Source organism: Hoplias malabaricus, chromosome 5 (assembly GCF_029633855.1).
Source record: "Hoplias malabaricus isolate fHopMal1 chromosome 5, fHopMal1.hap1, whole genome shotgun sequence".
Classification (NCBI taxonomy): Eukaryota; Metazoa; Chordata; class Actinopteri; order Characiformes; family Erythrinidae; genus Hoplias; species Hoplias malabaricus.
The window spans coordinates 19,103,818-19,123,039 of NC_089804.1; the positions used below are offsets into that span (position 1 = coordinate 19,103,818).

The 19,222-nt window shown below is 40.3% G+C and overlaps 1 protein-coding gene across 5 annotated transcripts; it reads left to right on the forward strand.

Annotated features, from left to right (window-relative positions):
* Positions 1–954: 954 nt before the first annotated feature.
* On the forward strand, positions 955–18,338 carry mbd1b (methyl-CpG binding domain protein 1b). Of its 5 annotated transcripts, none has more exons than XM_066670865.1 (15): positions 955–1,256; positions 2,667–3,015; positions 5,195–5,341; positions 6,059–6,188; positions 6,322–6,653; positions 6,793–6,875; positions 8,378–8,409; positions 8,493–8,636; positions 8,845–8,895; positions 9,276–9,323; positions 9,717–9,866; positions 12,445–12,606; positions 13,072–13,305; positions 14,353–14,499; positions 14,660–18,338. In XM_066670865.1, exons 2-15 carry the CDS (start codon positions 2,690–2,692, stop codon positions 15,131–15,133), a joined length of 2,460 nt encoding a protein of 819 aa, XP_066526962.1. In that variant the 5' UTR covers positions 955–1,256; positions 2,667–2,689; the 3' UTR covers positions 15,134–18,338. The 5 variants fall into 5 exon arrangements, with proteins under 5 accessions (XP_066526962.1, XP_066526965.1, XP_066526961.1 ...); XM_066670864.1 differs by lacking the exon at positions 955–1,256 and adding an exon at positions 1,362–1,817; XM_066670867.1 differs by lacking the exon at positions 955–1,256 and adding an exon at positions 1,362–1,817 and having other exon boundaries at positions 8,848–8,895.
* The last annotated feature ends 884 nt before the right edge of the window (positions 18,339–19,222 follow it).

Below are 19,222 nucleotides of genomic sequence, written 5' to 3' on the forward strand. Positions count from 1 at the left end.
TGGTGAAGTAGCCTAAAATCTTCTGATTGGACGTTCTGACTGTAGAGCTACCGTTATTGGTCGATAACCTTCTCTGTAAACATTTAATGACGTCTGCACGTCAGTAGTTCTTATTTACGTCAGGCAAAGCTCATGTACCTACCATCATCTCGAGCAGCTATGCCAAAACGTACATGTAAGAATTACAGATTAATCAAAAAAGAAATTCCCATGTTTTGTGTAGCTAATAAAGGTGTAAAGGTTCAGCTAAGCACACAACGGCAGCGAGGGGCAAGAACTCATCAACCCCTGATATATCTTAATTGACTGGAGAAACGTGTCATTTTAAGGAATAAATGGAGTTGGGGTGAAAGTCAAAAAAGTATTATCACTGTCTTCATTACATAAAAAATAAAATGTAAATGTCTCCTTCATATGAACAACAGTGTTATCCAGTTTGTTAAAGATAAGGCATAAAAAAATCATCACACTAGAATAGAGAGACTCTGTTCCCGCCATTACTTTAAACTCTCTCTTAATGTAAAGGACAGTGAGGAAATGCTAATTCATGATTGTGTGTGTGTGTTTAAAGTGCCTCACTCCTGAATATAAAGCTGCTCTGTGTTTTAGAAAGCAGTCTGCTGCTATAAGCTACACGCGTTAAGATCTGCGCATGCGCCCTCCAAATTAGGGAGTTTTTTTTATACAAAAACAAACTTTGTAAAATCTTTCTTACTTTTACCAACCTTTTTTGCTACATTTATAAATATTTTTATGAGTTGAAGTGTTAGTGTAAATTTACATTCACGGTTTTATTAAAGTTAGTATTTTAAAGGGTTTTACAGGACAGGTTTTACAGGTTTATTTTCTAGTCATTTGTGTGTGCGCTCAACGCCATCAAGCCACCTCTCATAGGGGTATAGAAAACATTCTGGTATTTGGTAAAAAAAAATGTATTTAAGATTTGTGTTTTGAAAAACCTTCTGGGGGGAAAAACATATCCCTAGTTTTCAAGATTAATCCAACTACACAACACAGGTTTACCTGCTCTGTTCTGGTCCTGACATAGACGCTACAGTATAGTATTGTAGAGGTACACCGTGCACCTGTAAGTGCTGCTAAGAATAGGGACAACGAATGCAGAATAGTAGTTTGCGAGTGTTTTGACCAGGAACTTTGTATCGTACGGAGGGTGATTTGGGGTTGAACTGCAGTCACGTGTTTCTGCCTGGTGTTCTTTGTCCGAGTCAAATTCCCGGCGTTTCCGCTTTCAAAAAGTAAGCCCCCCACCCCCGAATATATATATATATATATAAATAATTAATCATTATTGCACATATATTTACAGAGGTTCGTGGGCAGCACGTTGTTCTGGGCGCATGGAACCTGTAGACAATGAAAGAGCAAACAGGGCAATACTTTTCCCTGGGTTTTTCTAACAGCTTTGAACATAAGCGCTGGGGATAGAGACCGTGTCCCAATTCTCGCACCTGTGCTCTACCTTAAGCCTGGCTTTTTAAACATCATAACTAATGTCGTGAAAACGTTTTATCGGAAAATTTTCATAATGTAGCCATCATAGCCTGCATCCTGCAAAAGCTTTGAGTCAGTTTGCTGTTATTCGTCACACTCTATCGCAGTTTTCTAGACTGAAAATGTTATAAGGCAACATTAAGGGATGTGTAGGTTTAGGACAAATGCGCTTATTGGAACACAACCACGAGGCTAGGTTAGCAAACTTAGGCTAGCTGTGATAACAATCCGACCATGGCAAACGGAAAGAAGTGCCTATTACCAAGCTTTCTTCTCATATAGCCGAACAATCTCTAAGCGGAGAGGTGAGAAACAATTAGCTCTACGTTCCCAGAACAGTCTTAGCTCTAAACGGCGCAAATGTTATTGAGCTAACGTTAGTTTCCTTGTTTTCTTATTTAGCCGAGTAGCTAGTTGTGTTAGCAGCTTGTTCGGTAGTTGGCTGAAGAAAACAATTTACAGTTTTTAGGACTGTTAGGAACTGCAGCTGTTTTAATAAGATAATTCGGATTAAACAACCACTTTAACTAATTCCAAACAATACAGCATTTGCCTGATTTAGATATAGCAATTACTTACAGCCTTCGTTAGCCTTTCTCTTCTTTTTCTTAAGATTATTTCAGATTCTGATTCAGTTAATAGCAAACAATCCATCCAGTTGTGTGGTGTAGTTAATTTAGACGTTATATCCAGTCTTTAAGCTTCAATATAAGTTTAATCATGGTGATTATTATTGATCAAGGAGCTTCTCTTTAGCATGTTATTGCTGCTAAGGCAGAATATTTTGAGGAGCATATTTCATTGCTGTTTTCTCTTGAATGTTACAATCACAATTAGAATGCGATTATTTTATCGAAAATGTAAGCTCTGTGCCTTTCAGCAAAGAAGACGTGCTCTTTTGCTTTTTGAGGCTTGAATGATGCCGTCCAGATTGTTAGTTTACAAAGTTCACATTATCTTATTAAACATTTATTTCAAACTTGTTGAATAAAGTGAGATCCAGTCAGAACTTAACCTCATGTGGCCTGGAAATTGCACCCTTTCAAACTGCAGTTAATATATTCATAATATATTAATATAGCCTATGATATGGAATCACATACTGTGTTGTTAACTGGATGTATGTATTTCTTTTAATATTTTACATAAAAAAGGATATCCAACTTGTAAGTGGGCCATGGAGAACCAGAAAGAGACAGAGGGAGGTGAAAGACACGTGGAGCCACTGAGGATCAAGGAAGATAAATACAGCTTTCAGAGCAACACAGACATCAGAAATAACGGCACAGATCACGGCGCTGGGCAAAAATTGAGTGAAACTGGCCGTGATCCTGTAAAAGGCACAGACGAGCCTCCTGCAGGTTGGTTTGAGCCTCTGGAGGAGGACTGTGCTGAGGAAGACGACCAAAGCTGTGACCTGGAGGTGGAGAGCCTGGCTGAGAGTGAGCAGAGCGGGAGTGTGGCAGACAGTGAATGGAATCACGCAGGAAGCGGAATTGGAAGGTGTGTGAAAATAGTAGTTTGGAGAAAAATGTAGATCAGCTGTTCTGTTTGAACTTTGCTATTGGAGATTTACACTAATGATCTATGCAGTCCATACTTCACTAGTCAGCATTATACCGACTGCTGTCCTGTGGAAGACGTGTAGCTCCTTTTTTATGTTTAGTTCAGTGCATCATTTGAACAGAACGGCTGTCCTTCACACGGTGACAAATTCATGATAAATGAACCATTAGAAACACTCAAACGACTCGGAATAATATAGTTTCATACTGACATCCATTTAAAGTCAGGAAGGTTTTTTCCTTCTCGTGTAAATAATGATCTTAAGATACTAATAGTCACTTTTTTTGCAGTGGGACTTTACTCCTCTTTAAAAAGTTGCTGCAATGGCCAGTCTACACAAAATAGAAATAAATATGGTCTTCTACCTGAATATTTATGTGGTTATTCATTAATTAAGACAATCCAAGGTGTTTTCCTGATCTCAAACCAGTGTGTATTATTGTGTTTCTCAGCGGGTGGAGCTTTCACTTTCTGAAAACACTGAGTGGACGGCAGATTTAGCCACTTGTTGACAGTTAATTAGTTCTGTTGTTTTTCTTGTATTTCACTTGATGATTACGTGCGTCTGTCTGGGTTTATAATCAGGATGTTTTGGGTTTGAATACCCTACAGTAATGTTCAGTGTGGCTCCGTTATTCCACAAATGTCATGAACCTAAGAAAGTAAGTAAGCACTACACAAACACTGCACAAACACATGACTAAAACCTTGTCTGTACAAGATCTCAATAACCAGTTAACAACATGCTGTTTAACAATACAGCTGTATAACATTGTGGTAAAAAGGAGATTTTTAATGCGTGAAATACCAAAATATCAGTACGTATATGAAATAATACTAATAATGAGGATTTAAATGTATTAACTGCTTCCAATTTGTATTGCGTTTATTTTCTTTGGCGCATAACAATCAAGGCATATCACAAAATATGTAATAATAATAATAATAATAATTACAGTCGAATTAAACATTAAAACCCCGGCTATGTTTATTAATGTTGTTAGTAAAAGTACGTTAACACATACTCTACATGGAACCTATTTCTCCACGTTTTATTTTGGGGGAAATTGAGCTAAAACGTTTGTTTTATTTTTATTTCTGTTTGTTACTTTTATTCATTTTAATTCAGTTTAAAAACGTATTTACTACAATCTGTTTATTCATATTCCTTTCTTTAAGTAGAGCGTGTTAACTTTTTCACTTAGAAAATCAATAAAACACTAAACCAACTAGAGACAGAGAGAGACGCACACCGACCTACACTTTACGTTTTCAAGCTGCAGCCTGTGACCAAAAGCACTGAAAACAAGATTTAGCTCCACAGCTTTTTATAATGTTCAATGCATTATAAGTGGAGGGACAGATCTGGCCCTTGACACAAGCTGCATTAATATTTAGTCAATGGATCAACAGGATATTATGCTGCTTTTAGTCCGAAACTCTTCAACAGAGAGGCATCACTTATCAAATGTACGGTGAGACTCTTGTATGACCCGGGGATCCTGGTGATTTTGGAATGATACTCTGCGTTATTCGGCTCCCTCACAACTTTAATTAATTTTGCATGTACAGTTCTGGGAGGGCAATACGACCAACTCATATGGGGGTCACGGTTTGGAGCACACAGTCACAGGGAGCAAACACAGTATTCTCTATTTGACTGTTAGGCTTTTTATGTAAATATGTTCACTTCACAAGTGCCACATGGAAATCTTCAGTGGTAAGCCATAGGATTTGCATGGCATTGTGGGAATTGCAGCATTCTTTGTCTCCCACTGTCTTTCCTCTCTCTCTCTCTCTCTCTCTCTCTCTCTCTCTCTCTCTCTCTCTCTCTCTCTCTCTCTCTCTCTCTCTCTCTCTGTGTCTGTCTGTCTGTCTGTCTCTCTCTCTCTCTGTCTGTCTGTCTCTCTCTCTCTCTCTCTCTGTGTGTCTCTCTCTCTCTGTGTTGTGTGTAGAGTGACTCATCTGCTCATTTTTATCTTTCTTTATTGTTTATCTGTGATTATTGTCACATTTAGTTTTGAAACAACAGAAAATATATAATTATTTTACAGATATTTTGGCTTTTAATGTCTTATAAAAATGTAAAATATACTTTTTACTATCTATTTTGCAGAAAGGTAAGAAAACAACAACGATCCCGGCGGCGAGTAGGAGATGAGGACTGGGAGGACTGGCCGATTTTGGGCGAAGGTTGGAAGCGGAGAGTGGTTTTGCGTCGTTCAGGAATGAGCATGGGACAGGTGGACATATACTACATGAGGTACATTTAAAAAAAAAAAAAAAAATTAATAATACTCCTCTCCAGTCTGTTTGCGTGCTCACAACCGGCCTAGTGTGTTTACGATGCCCCAGCGTCAGTAAACGAGTAAAAAGACAAGCTGCCTCAGTTCGGCGTGTTAGGCTTTTTTTAGACAAAAAGGAAAACTTTAAATATTCAAAAGCACAAAACAACATGAAGCTATTGCGCTGTTCCTGCTCCATGGGTGGATGATATTGACTTAGTTTTGCTGTTTGAGATGATTTAAAGTGGAAATACCTCTAAATTCAGGGCACTCTAACTGAGTTAGCGACAGTGCTACAAACCTAAACAACTGGAGTTACACATGAGTTTCTGTGGGAATTCAAACAGTGAATAAAAACTTTCCAAAAAGTTCAAACAACAGTCATTTTTCGTCTTAAACTCACTGTTCCACCTCAAAAGACGCAGAGCTTTGGAACATGCGCAGACTTCTTTCCCCACAGTCCTAGACGTCCCCTTTAATGGCTGTGTATGGCTTGTTGCTATGAAATTCTAATAATTGTTGTTGCTTGGCCCCTTATTATTCACAATAATCAGTGGATACTAATATTAATGAAGATTAGAGGAGATTAAAACTGATAGAGATGACCTAGTTTACAACAGCTATGAAGGCAAATTGTTTTTGTCTTGTTTTCCCTTGAATCTGTTTGTGCATTTATCAGTGGTATGATTTTGCAGCCCTAAAGGTGAAAGAGTGCGGAGTAAGATCGAGCTGCTCAAATGCATTAAGAATAGGATTGACCTCACAAACTTTGACTTCAGAATGGGAAAGTTTTTCGATGGTGAACCTCCAAAAAGAGGCCAGAGGGTAAGGAAAATTATTGCTTACTGGCATTTTTACACAATATTACACACGTTTTAGGGTTTTCAATGTTCATATACATAAAAATACACCCCTGTCTCTCTCTCTCTGTCTCTCTCTCTCTGTCTGTCTACTGTAGAAGCGCAGGTTTGGCCGCTCTTCTCCGGCTGATTGTGGATTTTCTTCAGAATCAAGTTTTCAAAATGAATCCTTGGATGCTGCTGATCGCACCTACAGCCCAGGCCCCATGTTCAGCCTCAGTCAAGCGAGTCAGAACAAGCTAAATTCATTCTCTAGACAAAAAGATGTTTCTTTGAATCCAGCCAAATCCCGCGAAGACCCCACCTTAGACTTCATTACCCCTTCCAGCAACCTGACCAACCAGAACGGGGGGATCACCTTAAAAATCACAGATGGGCCAGTACACTTAAAGATCAACCAAAAACGCTTCCCACCTAATGCCACTCTGGGGTATGATGTCACTGGTCTGTTTGTGTACACAGTGCACATTTTATATTTATGTCCTGTTTTTTTGTATAAAATGAATGGAAGAATGCGTATATTGAAAAGAAATGAGTGTAAACGTATTTCTCTATTTACATTATTTTAGTATCTGCATAAGATGTAGGAACTCCTTCACTGGTGTGGAGGGACAGACTATGTGCGGGAAATGCAGTCAAGCATGCAATGCGTGTAAGTAGTTGTTGTTGTTGTTGTTATTACAGTTTTTGCAGATGACAACCATACAGCTTCGTGATATTCTGTGTATCATAGAGCTATAGCATCCATTATGGTATTTGTGCCAAAGAAACTACAGAACTAAGGTGCACACACTTTAAATATTTGCTCAGCTGAAGGTTTTTGCAGTGTCTATAAGGGGATGGGAAACAAAAGGGCACACTGTAGAGCAGCTGCCCAAGGTCATCATACCCAGTGCCAGATGGTTATAAAGCCTTCCTGCGTTAGACTGTGGAGCAGTGGAACTGTGAGCTCTAGTGCGATGGAGCACCATTCAGTGCCGTCAGAATGAGCCATTGTGATTTAAAACATATATCTATTCAAAATATATCTTAACATCTATGATATTAAAAGAATATTATCATCTGTCTTGTTAACACCTAGAGTACATATCAAAAATATGTCATCTCTAGGTCCCAAGGCCTGTCAGACCAGTGTAAAAGGGAGAGACAGAAAGGAAGCACAGACACAAGAGCTTCCCAAGAGCTCAGGGCCCCTCTGCTTCACTGTCCAGAAACTTGAGTGGACACGTCACAGCAGCATGACAACAGCAGACATATCTCAGATTACCATCTGTGAACACCTAGGGCCTGTTTACAGCAGGCATTAACATGCGTGTTTTATCTAGATTTTACATTACAGGATCTTTTTTTACGTTACTAAATGCATCCCCAGCATAGCCACATTTTACTTTCCCCTGTGAAAAGCACCCCAGTGTATATCATGTTTATGCACCCTGCAGTAAATGTAATAATTCTAGGCACAAACAGGCAGCCAGCGCCTTCTGATTCAAGTAGATAATACTGTGGCGGCAAGGACTATGGCAGGAGCTGTTGGTGCTGTCTGTGTTGTGGTCAGAGGAGATCACCCTGGCAGAGAGGAGTGGTTTCCGCTACATATCAGACACACTTGCTGATCAGACCCTTGCTTCCTGTTCAAAGCTTCAGTAAACGCTGGTTAAAAACACGGTAATGGCTGAGTCACATTTCCCCACCTTCACAATACGAAATAAGTTCCATAAAGTGCTGAGGGTTGAGGCTTCACTAATGTGATCTCACTTTCTACTTTGTGTAAGAACTCTATTTAAGCTTTTACTGGACGTCCAGAAATCAGGTCGCTGCAGAAGCCCAAGGTGTGAACTAAGTTCATGGACGAAGGAAAGAAGTCCTGGTTTAAAATGTGTTCATTAAAGTACAGATCTGAATCAGTTGTGACAGTATTTTTCCCTTCTTTCTTACTGTACATGACGTATATCAGATCTGCACTGATGCAGCTAAGGAGCGGAGCATATTGGTTTTTTTTTTATTGCAAGCAACAAGTCACTCAACATTTGTTTCTTTTTTTTTACCATTTCACATTATGCACATTTCCAATATATCGTGATATAAATGTTTTTAGTACACATCAGTGTTATTTTGTTATTTAAAATGTATTATTATTTTTTTCCCCTGTTGTAGCTAAAGACAATCGCAACATTATCTTCAGAAAAGTAAGTAGTAGTGAGTTTTACGTTGGTGTTCTTGAATATCGTACAGAAGAAAGAAGAGGCTAATATTGTCACCCTTTGTACAGTGGCTGCCGTGTGGGTTTTGCCGAGCGTGCCAGCTGACTGTGGACTGTGGAAAGTGCGCCAGTTGCAGGAATGGAAAACTGAACCCAGATACCAGAAGGCCTGTTAGATGCCGCAAGAGAAAATGCTTATGCCCCTCTCTCAAGGTAATGCACATCCAGCAAAATCATGGTTTAATGTTGTAAGCTGCAGCGAGTGAATATTTCACAGTTAATAGACCAAATGTTTCAGAATTACTCTGAATAAAATCTTTTTACATTGATTTCCATAAGTTAAGAGGTTCCATAAGGTTTTTGTCTTCTCTAAAGCTACTATTTGGATTATAAATCATTGTTAAAATGCCCTTTTTTTCAGAAGAAGCCTGAAGATATGCCTCCTGTGACAGAGTACAGTTCAGTACCACAGGTGTGAGCACTATTCTTGTCTTTTCTCATTTTTCAACTTTCTCATATTTCAACTTTCACCCAATTTTCATAACGTAGCTTCTGCACATCACACCAGTGCATTTGAAATTAAAGGCTAAGCACCAGCTCTATGAAAGTGTCCAACAAATAAACACAGTGGAATTTGAGTTCCTAACTTGTGTTTATTGATAAGCGTGCCATATAAGCATGTTCAGCTAAATTCTAACCCTTTAGAGGTTGAGACACGGCACTAAAAAAAAAAAAAAAGAAAAATCAAACAAAGAAAACATTTCAAAATGCTGTTTTTTATTATATTTTTTAACACTTTAGTTACCTTTTAAATGTAAAAGTAATAAACCGCTTAATTTCTTTCCCTGTCAGAGTCTAGAAAGACGCTTGTCAGAAAAATGTGAAACTACAGTCTCCAAGGTAAGCAGTGCAGCCGTCCCCTCAGTGAAATGTTAGCGTTGTAGACGTCAGTGGGATACAGCAGGTAAAATCCAAATGAATAAAGCAGTGTAAAGTGTAAATATTTACGTTTGATTGTATCAGCTTCATTTTTTTTTTTAAACAAAAGTTTTCCAAAGACCATTTACAAAAAGGTTCTCAGTCCTGGTTTTGGAGTTCACCCGTCCAACAGAATTCAGACTGAACACACCTTCCTCTCAAGTACCAGGCCTTTGAAGCCTTAGTTAAAATAATTGGTTTAGTGCAGTTACCACAATCACAAATGCTGCAAGAACCTGGTGCAAAACAGAGCATCTTTTATGCTACTGAAATAAATAAGCTCCCAATTAAAACCCAGTATTTGTCCTCCATCAGATGTCTGCTTTACAGTACAGTGACTCTGATGAGTTTTATGAGGAGGAGGAGGAGCAGGAAGAAGAAGAGGAGGAGGAGGAGGAAGGAGAGGAGGAAGGAGAGGAAGAGGGAGAGGAGGAGGAAGGAGAGGAGGAGGGAGAGGAGGAGGAGGTAAGATCTTTCTAATCATCGATCTAAGAGTGAAAGCAGTTATGATGTTGCACGATTAAAAATGTGATTTTGATTTGAATGTGGAACATTTACCTGCAAACAGTTATCTCCATGTTTGTTGTTTGCGTAATTTTGGAACCTAAATTGTACAACACCTTTTCCAGAAAGTTTAGAACACTGTGCAAATTAAAACCCTATATTTAATGAATAATAACTCAGACATTATTTCAATTGTTGAATCTGAGAAATGGAATAGTTTTTGAAAAGCGTTTTTAATTTGATGCCAGAAACACTTTGAGCATCTCTCAGAGGCTGAGGCTTTCCACAATAAAGATGAGGAAGTGTTCACTGCTCTGTTAAAGACTACATGGGCAAAGAGTGCAATCATTTTTCTCAACATAAAATAGCAAAGAAGCTACAAAACATAATTAAACCAGATTCTCTCAATCTTCAAAAAGCCCAATGCTAATATTGGCTGGTTGCGTTCTTCGAGCCCTCTTCGAGCCCTCAGTTGGCACTGCTTTCACAAACAGACATGTTTCTGTAGAATGTCTTCTCAAAACCATTGTCTGTGAAGTTAATTGCAGCATCCGCAAATGCAGGTTAGTTCTAACAAATTAAGAAGAAGAGTCAATAAATAAATGGGATCCTGAATGCAGCTGCTTTCTCTGGGTCTGAGTTCATTTAAAACTGTGGCAAAGTGGAAAACCGTCATGTTCCAATAATCAGAAATATATTGTTTTTAAATGTCATCACGTCCTGCACGAGCAGGAAGCGATTTTATACACAACGAGCTCTTTCACACACTCTCATAACGCCTGTGGCTTGTGTCATTTACAGTTGATTAAAGTCTAAGTTAAAGTTTAAATGTTACACCATGAGGAGTTTGTATCGATTGCCAAAGGTTGTGATTCATGGTGAAAAAATGCAAAATTTTGACTTAAAATCAGTGGGAAAATTGTTGTGTGAGACGCAGTGTACAGTGAAGACGAGACTGAAGGCAGCTTTCTATTGAGGAGCTTGTTCAAATTAAATGGTATTTTATGTAGATGTTTTAAATCGATCATCAGCAAGAACCATGCAATATACAACACTCACTTTTCACTGGATGAGGCTGAAGTCGTCGTTTTTTTTTTGCCAGTTTTCCTTTTCTACTTTAAATAAATATGTAGGATTTTTACCTTAAAATTACAGGTTCCAAAGGATTCTGATGCTCCTCCAACCCGCAATGGGAAGAGTAGCGTCTCTCTCTACTCTTCAAGGATGCTTCTCTAAAAACTAGACTATGCAACTTGAGGGTCAGAGGGCGGAGGACTCTGTGTGAACTGTGTAACACTTTAAACAGTGTTTAGATCACCACAAGAAGACTTCGTTTTACCGGTACGCACATGAGAGGGGGAGAGCAAGAGAGGTGTAGAGAGCAAGAGGGAGGTAGAGAAGTGTGTGTAAACAGGTATAGGTGGTGAGTGTTAGAAATTGGTCCAAATTGACCAAGACCCTCAGGTTGGATCTCCTCTAAGTTACCCTCAGCCCTCCGTCCTCTGCAACCGGATCCAGGGAAGTGAAGAGACTGAGACCAGGGAAGTGACTCAAGAGAGGTCCACTTTATTGGAGTCCGATATCTACTGTCTAAATCTACAGGATGCTGGGGGCAGGGTGAGGGCATGGACTGATTCGAGTGAGGCATGTTTTATTGTTTACTCTAGGGGTCCACGAAGAAATGTGTGAAGCAAGGTTAATAAAGATTAGGATGTTCTCCGCATGAATGAGCCATGGGCTGCTCCCATCTGCAGAGAGAGAGAAGGAGAAAGGGAGGGGTCAAATGCACATGAAGAGGGAGCAGATGACCTCGGGAGAGCAGATTGTGCTCAAACAGTTACATCGTGGCTGAAAAGCAGAGAAGTTGCATTGGGTGCCTGAGGACAGACAGGCTCCAGGTTCTGGGCCCTTTCAGAGGACTGTGTTGTTATCAGTTACACAGACACGTCATCAACAGTGGAGCTGTGCTGTGTGATTGGGTCTCACTCACTACTCAAACATCTGCCTTCATGAGGTTCCTGCTGTCCACAGGCAAACGCCATGAGACACAGACCACAGAAGTGGAGAGTGGGCTATAGATAGTGAGGGAGGTACAGAAGTAAAGAGAGTGTTACGTCCCGGTCTACGTCAAGTTGCAACAGTAATAGAAAGAATATTAACTGGCAGAATAATAATAATAATAATAATAATCCAACACTTTGGACAGTTCTTCAGAGAATGTTTTTTTTTCTGAAAAAATGTGTATGGTTCTCATTTAAGAAATAATACATGGGCCAACAACAAGATATTTACACTGTGTGCTGCCGTCGTAGATGAGTAGCAGTGCCAAGCAGAGAACAGTTAAAAAAAAAAAAAACACACAGATGTAGCATTAATTATATTTAAACTACAATTTTTTTTCATGCATTCATATAATTAAAAAGAATACAATCCAGTTAAAGAGGGACAGTGTAAACCCACATAAGGATCACAGTGGAGTAATAAATACATCCAGGTGAATAGGCACCTGACACAGTTCTGCTGTATGTGTGTGTTTCAGAGGGTGGTAAAGAAGCAGCGGCGCTCCTGTGGCCGGTGTCAAGGCTGTGTGTCAAAATCAGACTGTGGAATGTGTGATTTTTGCATAGATAAACCCAAATTTGGAGGAAGCAATAAGAAGAGACAGAAGTGCCGTCGGCGTCAGTGCCAAAGAGAAGCTATGGTAGGCTCAACTTTATTCCACAGATATCTTATTTAATAATTGTACTCATTGCTAAACATAAGTTTCTCTCACACACACACACACACACACACACACACACACACACACACACACATATCCCACTGTTTATACAGAATTTTCCACTCAGTTATTTGCATACAGTGCCACCAGCCTCAGCAAAGTGCTTCCTCTTAGACCACAGCTTTTGCCCCACCACTGAACACCTCGCCATGCCCCAGGAGAAGCAAACTGCCTAGATCAGTCACATCCTCTGTTAGCTAGGACCACCATGAGCAAAGAAATTGGGAGAGAGCAGGAGAGGGGAGTAATCTGATTAAAATGGACAGATTCTTGATGTTGGATCATGTGCTGAGATGCACTGATCATGTTTCATGTACGTTTCAGTGAATTGTGTGTACATTGTTAGTGATTGAATACTGTTGTGTGGATTTGTGTCTTTGGCAGAGACACCTGCTACCTGATTCGGGTCACACTCCAGTACTTACTGCACAGGGCTGGGTGGTGCCCGGGAGGCCAAGACCCATTTACACGTACGGCCGAAAGAAATCCCACAAGAGCCGAGAGAAGTGGGACTTTGACTTCTCGGATAATGAAGGAGAACCAGAGAGGAAGACAAAAGGCCATGCTGCAGAGAACAGGGACAGTGACATGTTCAGCAAAACAAATTACAAAGTGCAGGTATGGCATAGGAGAATAAATGTTTTGGGCATGCACCGATATGGGAATTCTGGGCAGATGCAGATATCCAAAAGAATGCGTATCAGCCGAAGTCGATGCTGATGTGTTTTTATGAAATACAGACAGATAAGGTCCCGAATTAACATTAGAGATAAAACGTTTATTTGCACATTTTAGCTTTCAACCAACAGCATGGAAAAAATAAAAAATAAAACAAAAGTATCTCCTGAGAAAATTGTTGGCCACGTTTTCCCGGAGTACACCCAAACCACGCTGGAGGGATGATATCTCTCATCTGGCCTGGGGATCCCCCTGAGAAGGAGCTGGGGGAAGTTGTGGAGACAGAAGCCTGGGCTCGACTTGTTGCCACCGTGACCCTGAGATGGATTAAGTGGAAAAGATGATGATGAGGAGGAGGAGGATTTATTTAACATAAATAATAAAGTGTCACCTAGTCGTCTTCCAGCATAAAATAAATCAGCAATTATTGTTTGGACACCTCATGAGAAACCTTAATCTGGCCAAATGTTAATGCAGCATTGATCCGTTCCTCAGCTGCTCTCATGATGAAATGCAAACACAACTCCCATCTATTTCGATCTTCTCCAATAGCAATAAAAAGAGAACGTCTCACAAGCCGATGAGGTAAGCACCTGTTGCGTGCGGTGGGCGGGAACAAGTGTTGCAGTCGCTCTCTAACTGGAGCGCCTCAATAATCCACCTCACGAGGTCAGACGACTCAAACCTCTGCATATGGAGTCGGCGCCTACTTGGGCAGCTCAGTAGGTTTTGGCACAGACCCACTGTCTCGGGGCAGGTCCCCGAGAGCACATTCACTGGAGTTTTGATCCGCACTCCATCTGTTTATTGTTTTTATTTTTTTTAATCCCTCATTTGTCCCATTTCCTCTCTTTCATTTTCAACAGCCAACCTTTCTACACTCCTGAGGCAACAAAAGAGAACAGCCTTTACAGGGTTTAATGGAAACTCATTTGCCACTGATGCTTTAGAAAACTTTAAATTTAGAAGCTCCTGTATTGTGTGCAGGGCGCAGATGGTGGCACCCAGCTGTTAATCACTGAGAACCAGTTGGTGGAGACGTTGTCAAGGCCAAGAGCAGAGAGGTGGCATCGACAGGGCTCCACAGATCAGGAGCACCGAGAGGAACAGGAAGATGAGGAATCTGGACCAACAGTAAGTGCAAAATATAGAGCAAGAGAAATTTCAATTCAAGGTTCTGTTTAGGATAGATTTGTTTACCCGTCTCTGACCCGCCTCACAGACTGTTGCCATTGAATAGTGTAGCTTGTAAAGCCGTTTGTTTCACTGGTCGACTTTGGTTGTGTGTTTGTAGATCACTCAGATTTTCAGCCTGGGCAGTAACGATGCTAGTGATGGAGTGGATCTTGAGCCAGAGCTACTGGAGCTGTTGTCATCGCTGCGCTGCACTGAGTTGCCCATGCTGTGGTGCCCCCTGCTTGTCGAGGGTCCACGGCTGCAGTTGCTGCAGTGCTCTAAAGTCTCAGCCATGGCGGACACGGAAGTTTTAATAGAACCCAACAATCGCTTCCATATCAATGTTCAGGGTCAGCCACTGCTGCCCACGCACCGGCTCTACGTCGTACACCCTCCCCTCCTCAGATCCGCTGCGCAGGTCGGTGCTCTGCTGGAGGATCTGGAACGCTACACCGTGTGCAGAGGCTTTGAGAAAGAGCCCTCCGCAGGCCCTGAGCCCATCATTCAGGAGCGAGCAGCAACGTGTGACTTTCTTGTGCTGCCAGATGCCAAGCGCTGTTCCAGGTGCAAGAGTGCCGAGCAGAAACAATGAAATAAATATGTGACTATTGGGGACGGACTGCTTTTATTTCTTCTGATTTCTTTTAACTTTTCTTCTGATTTCTAGAAAGAGGTTTTTCTTCCCGTTTGTGACATGTCTGTGTTTTCCGTTTGTGGTGCTTTTCCACTGCATGGTACCTACTCGATGCTGGTCACTTTTAGGTCCGTAGGTCCTTCAAAACACTGCCTGTGACGTCGCAAGACATCGCCATTAACTGGATGTAATGTCAGGTGTTGGAAACCACAAAAACAGCAGTGACATTAATGATTGATTCTTAATCGGGCACCAACCTGTGGAGCAAATGAACCTCTTCAAAAGGCCACGGTGTAATTATACAAGCTGTGTTTGTGAGTCTGATTAAACACATATGAGCACTACTGTAGCTTGGAGACTTTACACATGTCTTTTCATCATGGACAAGTCTCTGGCCAATCAGAGCACTACAGTCACATTTATTAGTTTAAAAGTACAATGGGACCTCTACCTACGAACTTGATCCGTTCCGTGACCCGGTTCGTAAGTGGAAAAGTTCGTTTCTCGAGTCAATTTTCCCCATTTAAAATAATGGAAAAGTAATTAATGCGTTCCAGCCCCCACCCCGAAAGTCACCCCTTTTTGCACTGATATATGTTTACAACACTCTCAAATTAGTAAAAAATACATGTAGCGTTACTAAAAATAAAAGAGAAATACAGTGGGAACAGTAATAAAAAAGAAATAATGAAGTTTTAAGTGGTTACACATCGCTACCTTGAAGACGTGATGACTGGCTGGAGGAGTAACACAGGCGCTGGCTGTATGACGGGAGGTGGGGGTGGGTGGAATAACGGAGAGTAGGTGGTGAATGTGGGGAGATGAAGCGTAGATACGGTTTAACTTAGCACGAATTTTGATGTCTGCTATTTACACTAATGCTAAATTGCTAAAGCTACAATGTGCTAATCTTAAAAGCTCACTCAAGTCTGGGCACTGGGAGACTCGCCTATTGGGGTCAGTGGACGTTTCCAGTCACCAGCTCGGAGGAGGCTCGGGTTCGTTTCTAGAGTCGTGGTTCGTTGGTGGAGGCAAGAAATATTTAAATGCCCGGTTTGTATCTTGAAAAGTTCGTTAGTAGAGGTTCCACTGTACACACTTCCTGGTAATCAGGTGCCACATTTGCCCAGAGGAAAAGCAAGACAGAGCCGAGCCGAATCAGGGGGAGCAGGTACCATTTAGTGGGAAAGCACCATTTGTGGCTGAGTTACACAAACTTACAGAATACTGGCAAAAAGTCCATTCAAACACACAATTCAGTGTGTTTTCAGCAAAATACATTCATTTAGAAACTTTCTTGGTGTGAAATGTTTGTCCGCAGTCAGAAGGTCACTGAAGGAAAATGGGATGAATTGTTTTCTTATAAGTGCAAGCCATGGACACAAAATGTAGGTATTTTTTACAAAAACTGAGCTGTGTGGCGTTATAAAGGAGACATTGGTCATTGGTGCGAAACTTCCAATATGGCGTCTGTGGAAGAATGTGTAACCCTTCAATACAAAAACGGACTAATGATTCACGGTTAACGTAAATACGTGCGTGTGCACTAACCGTTTATTTGCATTATTTCAGTCGAGCGGTACGTAATGTTCATCTTTATATTTTCCAGTGGTCACAGATGTATCTGAAATGTTACTGTGGCATTTAGCGTTGGGTTTATACGTCTATCCCCATTCAAGTCGTGGAAATGACTGCACGGGTGTATTACAGTGATGGCCTCCTCTTGGAGATTTCATGTTTTAGGTTGAGTTTTACCAGTGTTCTGTGAAACTTGTCCAGCCTCACGGCTGTGAACACAGGGCACGCACTGTCAAACATCTTAGAGAAAATTAATAAATTAGAGAATATTTGGTACCTATTGTCATCATCCACAAATCCTCATGGTATGGCTGGCTGTAAAAACTGATTTGCCCATCAACTTTACTAGTGCCATGCGACACTATTATTTTTATTGTTCTGTAACTGCAACCACAAAATTTACTGGTGGTTCTGTTTAACCACAACGTACTGGGCCGAGTTTCCCAAAGACATTTAGTGTTAACATCATCTTAACGAGGAGAGAGTGTGTTCTGTGTGATACTCACTTAATAATCTTCTTTCTTCTAAAATGCTTTTGGGAAACTCAGCCCTAAATATTTTAAAGCTTTTCTTTTAACTGAAAGTTTTTACATTGTTTTAAATACATATTTGTATATATTTCATTATACCTGTATGGTATAATAATCCCTCTCATGGCTTTCACAAGGCATAGCTGCAAGTTTTCCAAACATTTTCCAAGTTCTTTTCATCCCGTAAACCAAATAATTTATTCAGAGTTTTTAGGGTTGTGTGTAAATGATGACGTTTCTGATTCTGTGCGTCTGCAGCTTGAATGGAAACAAGCAGTTAATTCAAATTCAAATGAGATGAACACCACGGTGTTTAAGCAGCTGACAAACAATGAATTCCACTGTTTCACTGCATTAGTGAAATGTTGGGCTCTTTGTAAAACATTGAACCATCTTGTACTGTGTCCTGTGGACAGTTATGGGAGGCACCACACAGAAAGATAATTCCAACTGTTTTAAATATAGTTTTACACGGACAATAGTGTGTATCATTTGACCTGAAAAATCTACTTAAAAGAAAAGTAAATTTGATCGTCTCTGCCCAATAGAACATTTCGTTTTTATGAGCCGACGTGGTTTGGACCTTTTAATGAACATAGAACTGCTGTGGCGTTTCTATGATCCATCTGTAGGTTATATTCAAAAAAACATGGCTTTGTGTTGATGGTTAATGTAACTCCAGAAGGCACGGGACTCCAGGTACAGCACTGACACGATGCTCCTTTTTCATATTAAAAGCAAATTACAGTTTGTTCATAATTCCTCTGTTGTAACTGGTCAGCGGTTTCCTCTTTTTCTTGGTGGTATCTTCTTGTTTCTTTCATTTTTAATTACTTCTCAGGGCTGAGGCTTCAGAAAGCGGTGAAAAAGCTGGAAAACCTGTGCACATGATGTTTTTTAATGATGCGGGAGAAAACAGCTTCTATTTGAATGAATTATGACTATTCTGCAGATGAGTGTTGAATACAGTGAAACCTTTCTATGTTTTTTATTTTGAACAATGAAAATTGACCTTTTTTTGAAGCACTTGTGATTATGAATCAAATTATGATTTAATAAACCATACTGTTTCAGAATAGAATGCATCTTAATTCAGTAAATGAACGCCTTACACACGTGCGTTTTTTCATTGTGATTTCAGGCGTTTAAAGTGGGGTACGTTACACAGTGAAAGGAAACAACGTTCCTCCAGGTCCAAGGTGCTACAAAGAACAACAAACTACACAATGCAACACAAAGTGCACGTGTGCAAATGATTTACAGTGCGTACATTAAGTAGTTAATTTACCTGAAACTAATAGAGGAAAGATGTTTTTGGCCGAACAACGTTTGAAAACAGATTTGAATTTGCAGCGCACTCAGTGTTGGGACAGGAGCAAAAGAAAGGGAAAACTTAATAGAAAAATTCAGGTCGCACTATTTTTTTAAATGTTCCAAAATAAGTGTAAAATATAAAAACTACAAAAGGATCAGCACCATAGATTTTTAAATTAAGAAAACACAAAAAAAATCTGCCTGTGTAGGTCAAGGCCTGTGAAATGATTTGGTCAAAATACCACAAGGATCCAATAACCTAGCACCATTCTCTCCCTGTGTAAAAAAGCACTGCTCAGAACAAGAGGTTTCAGCACCTGTTCCTTTAAATGAGAATGAGCCATGGTTTAATTCCACATGAAAGAAAGAGCAGAGACACTTATTTTAGCCATTCTTCGTTCTAGTTTTCACCACATTTAATCAGTATTTACTTCTCTGTGCTCATTGTGTTTGTTCTGCTCTGTTTAACATCACCGTGGTGCTCTCATATAAATGCAGTGCTGTGATTGGAGAGACTCAGGTGAGGAGATGGGACAATTCTAACGTGCCTGTACTATACACTCAGAAAAACTGTGACTGTGGGGGCACCCTCAAGGGTACAGTCAGTAGGGGCAGGAGTCACAGG

Excerpts from the sequence above, each read along its gene's own strand:
- mbd1b (XM_066670865.1), top strand. The coding sequence starts at position 2,690 with ATGGAGAACCAGAAAGAGACAGAGGGAGGTGAAAGACACGTGGAGCCA. Across the intron at positions 8,410-8,492 it reads GCAACATTATCTTCAGAAAA|TGGCTGCCGTGTGGGTTTTG; the intron begins GTAAGTAGTAGT and ends CCCTTTGTACAG. Across the intron at positions 9,324-9,716 it reads GTGAAACTACAGTCTCCAAG|ATGTCTGCTTTACAGTACAG; the intron begins GTAAGCAGTGCA and ends GTCCTCCATCAG.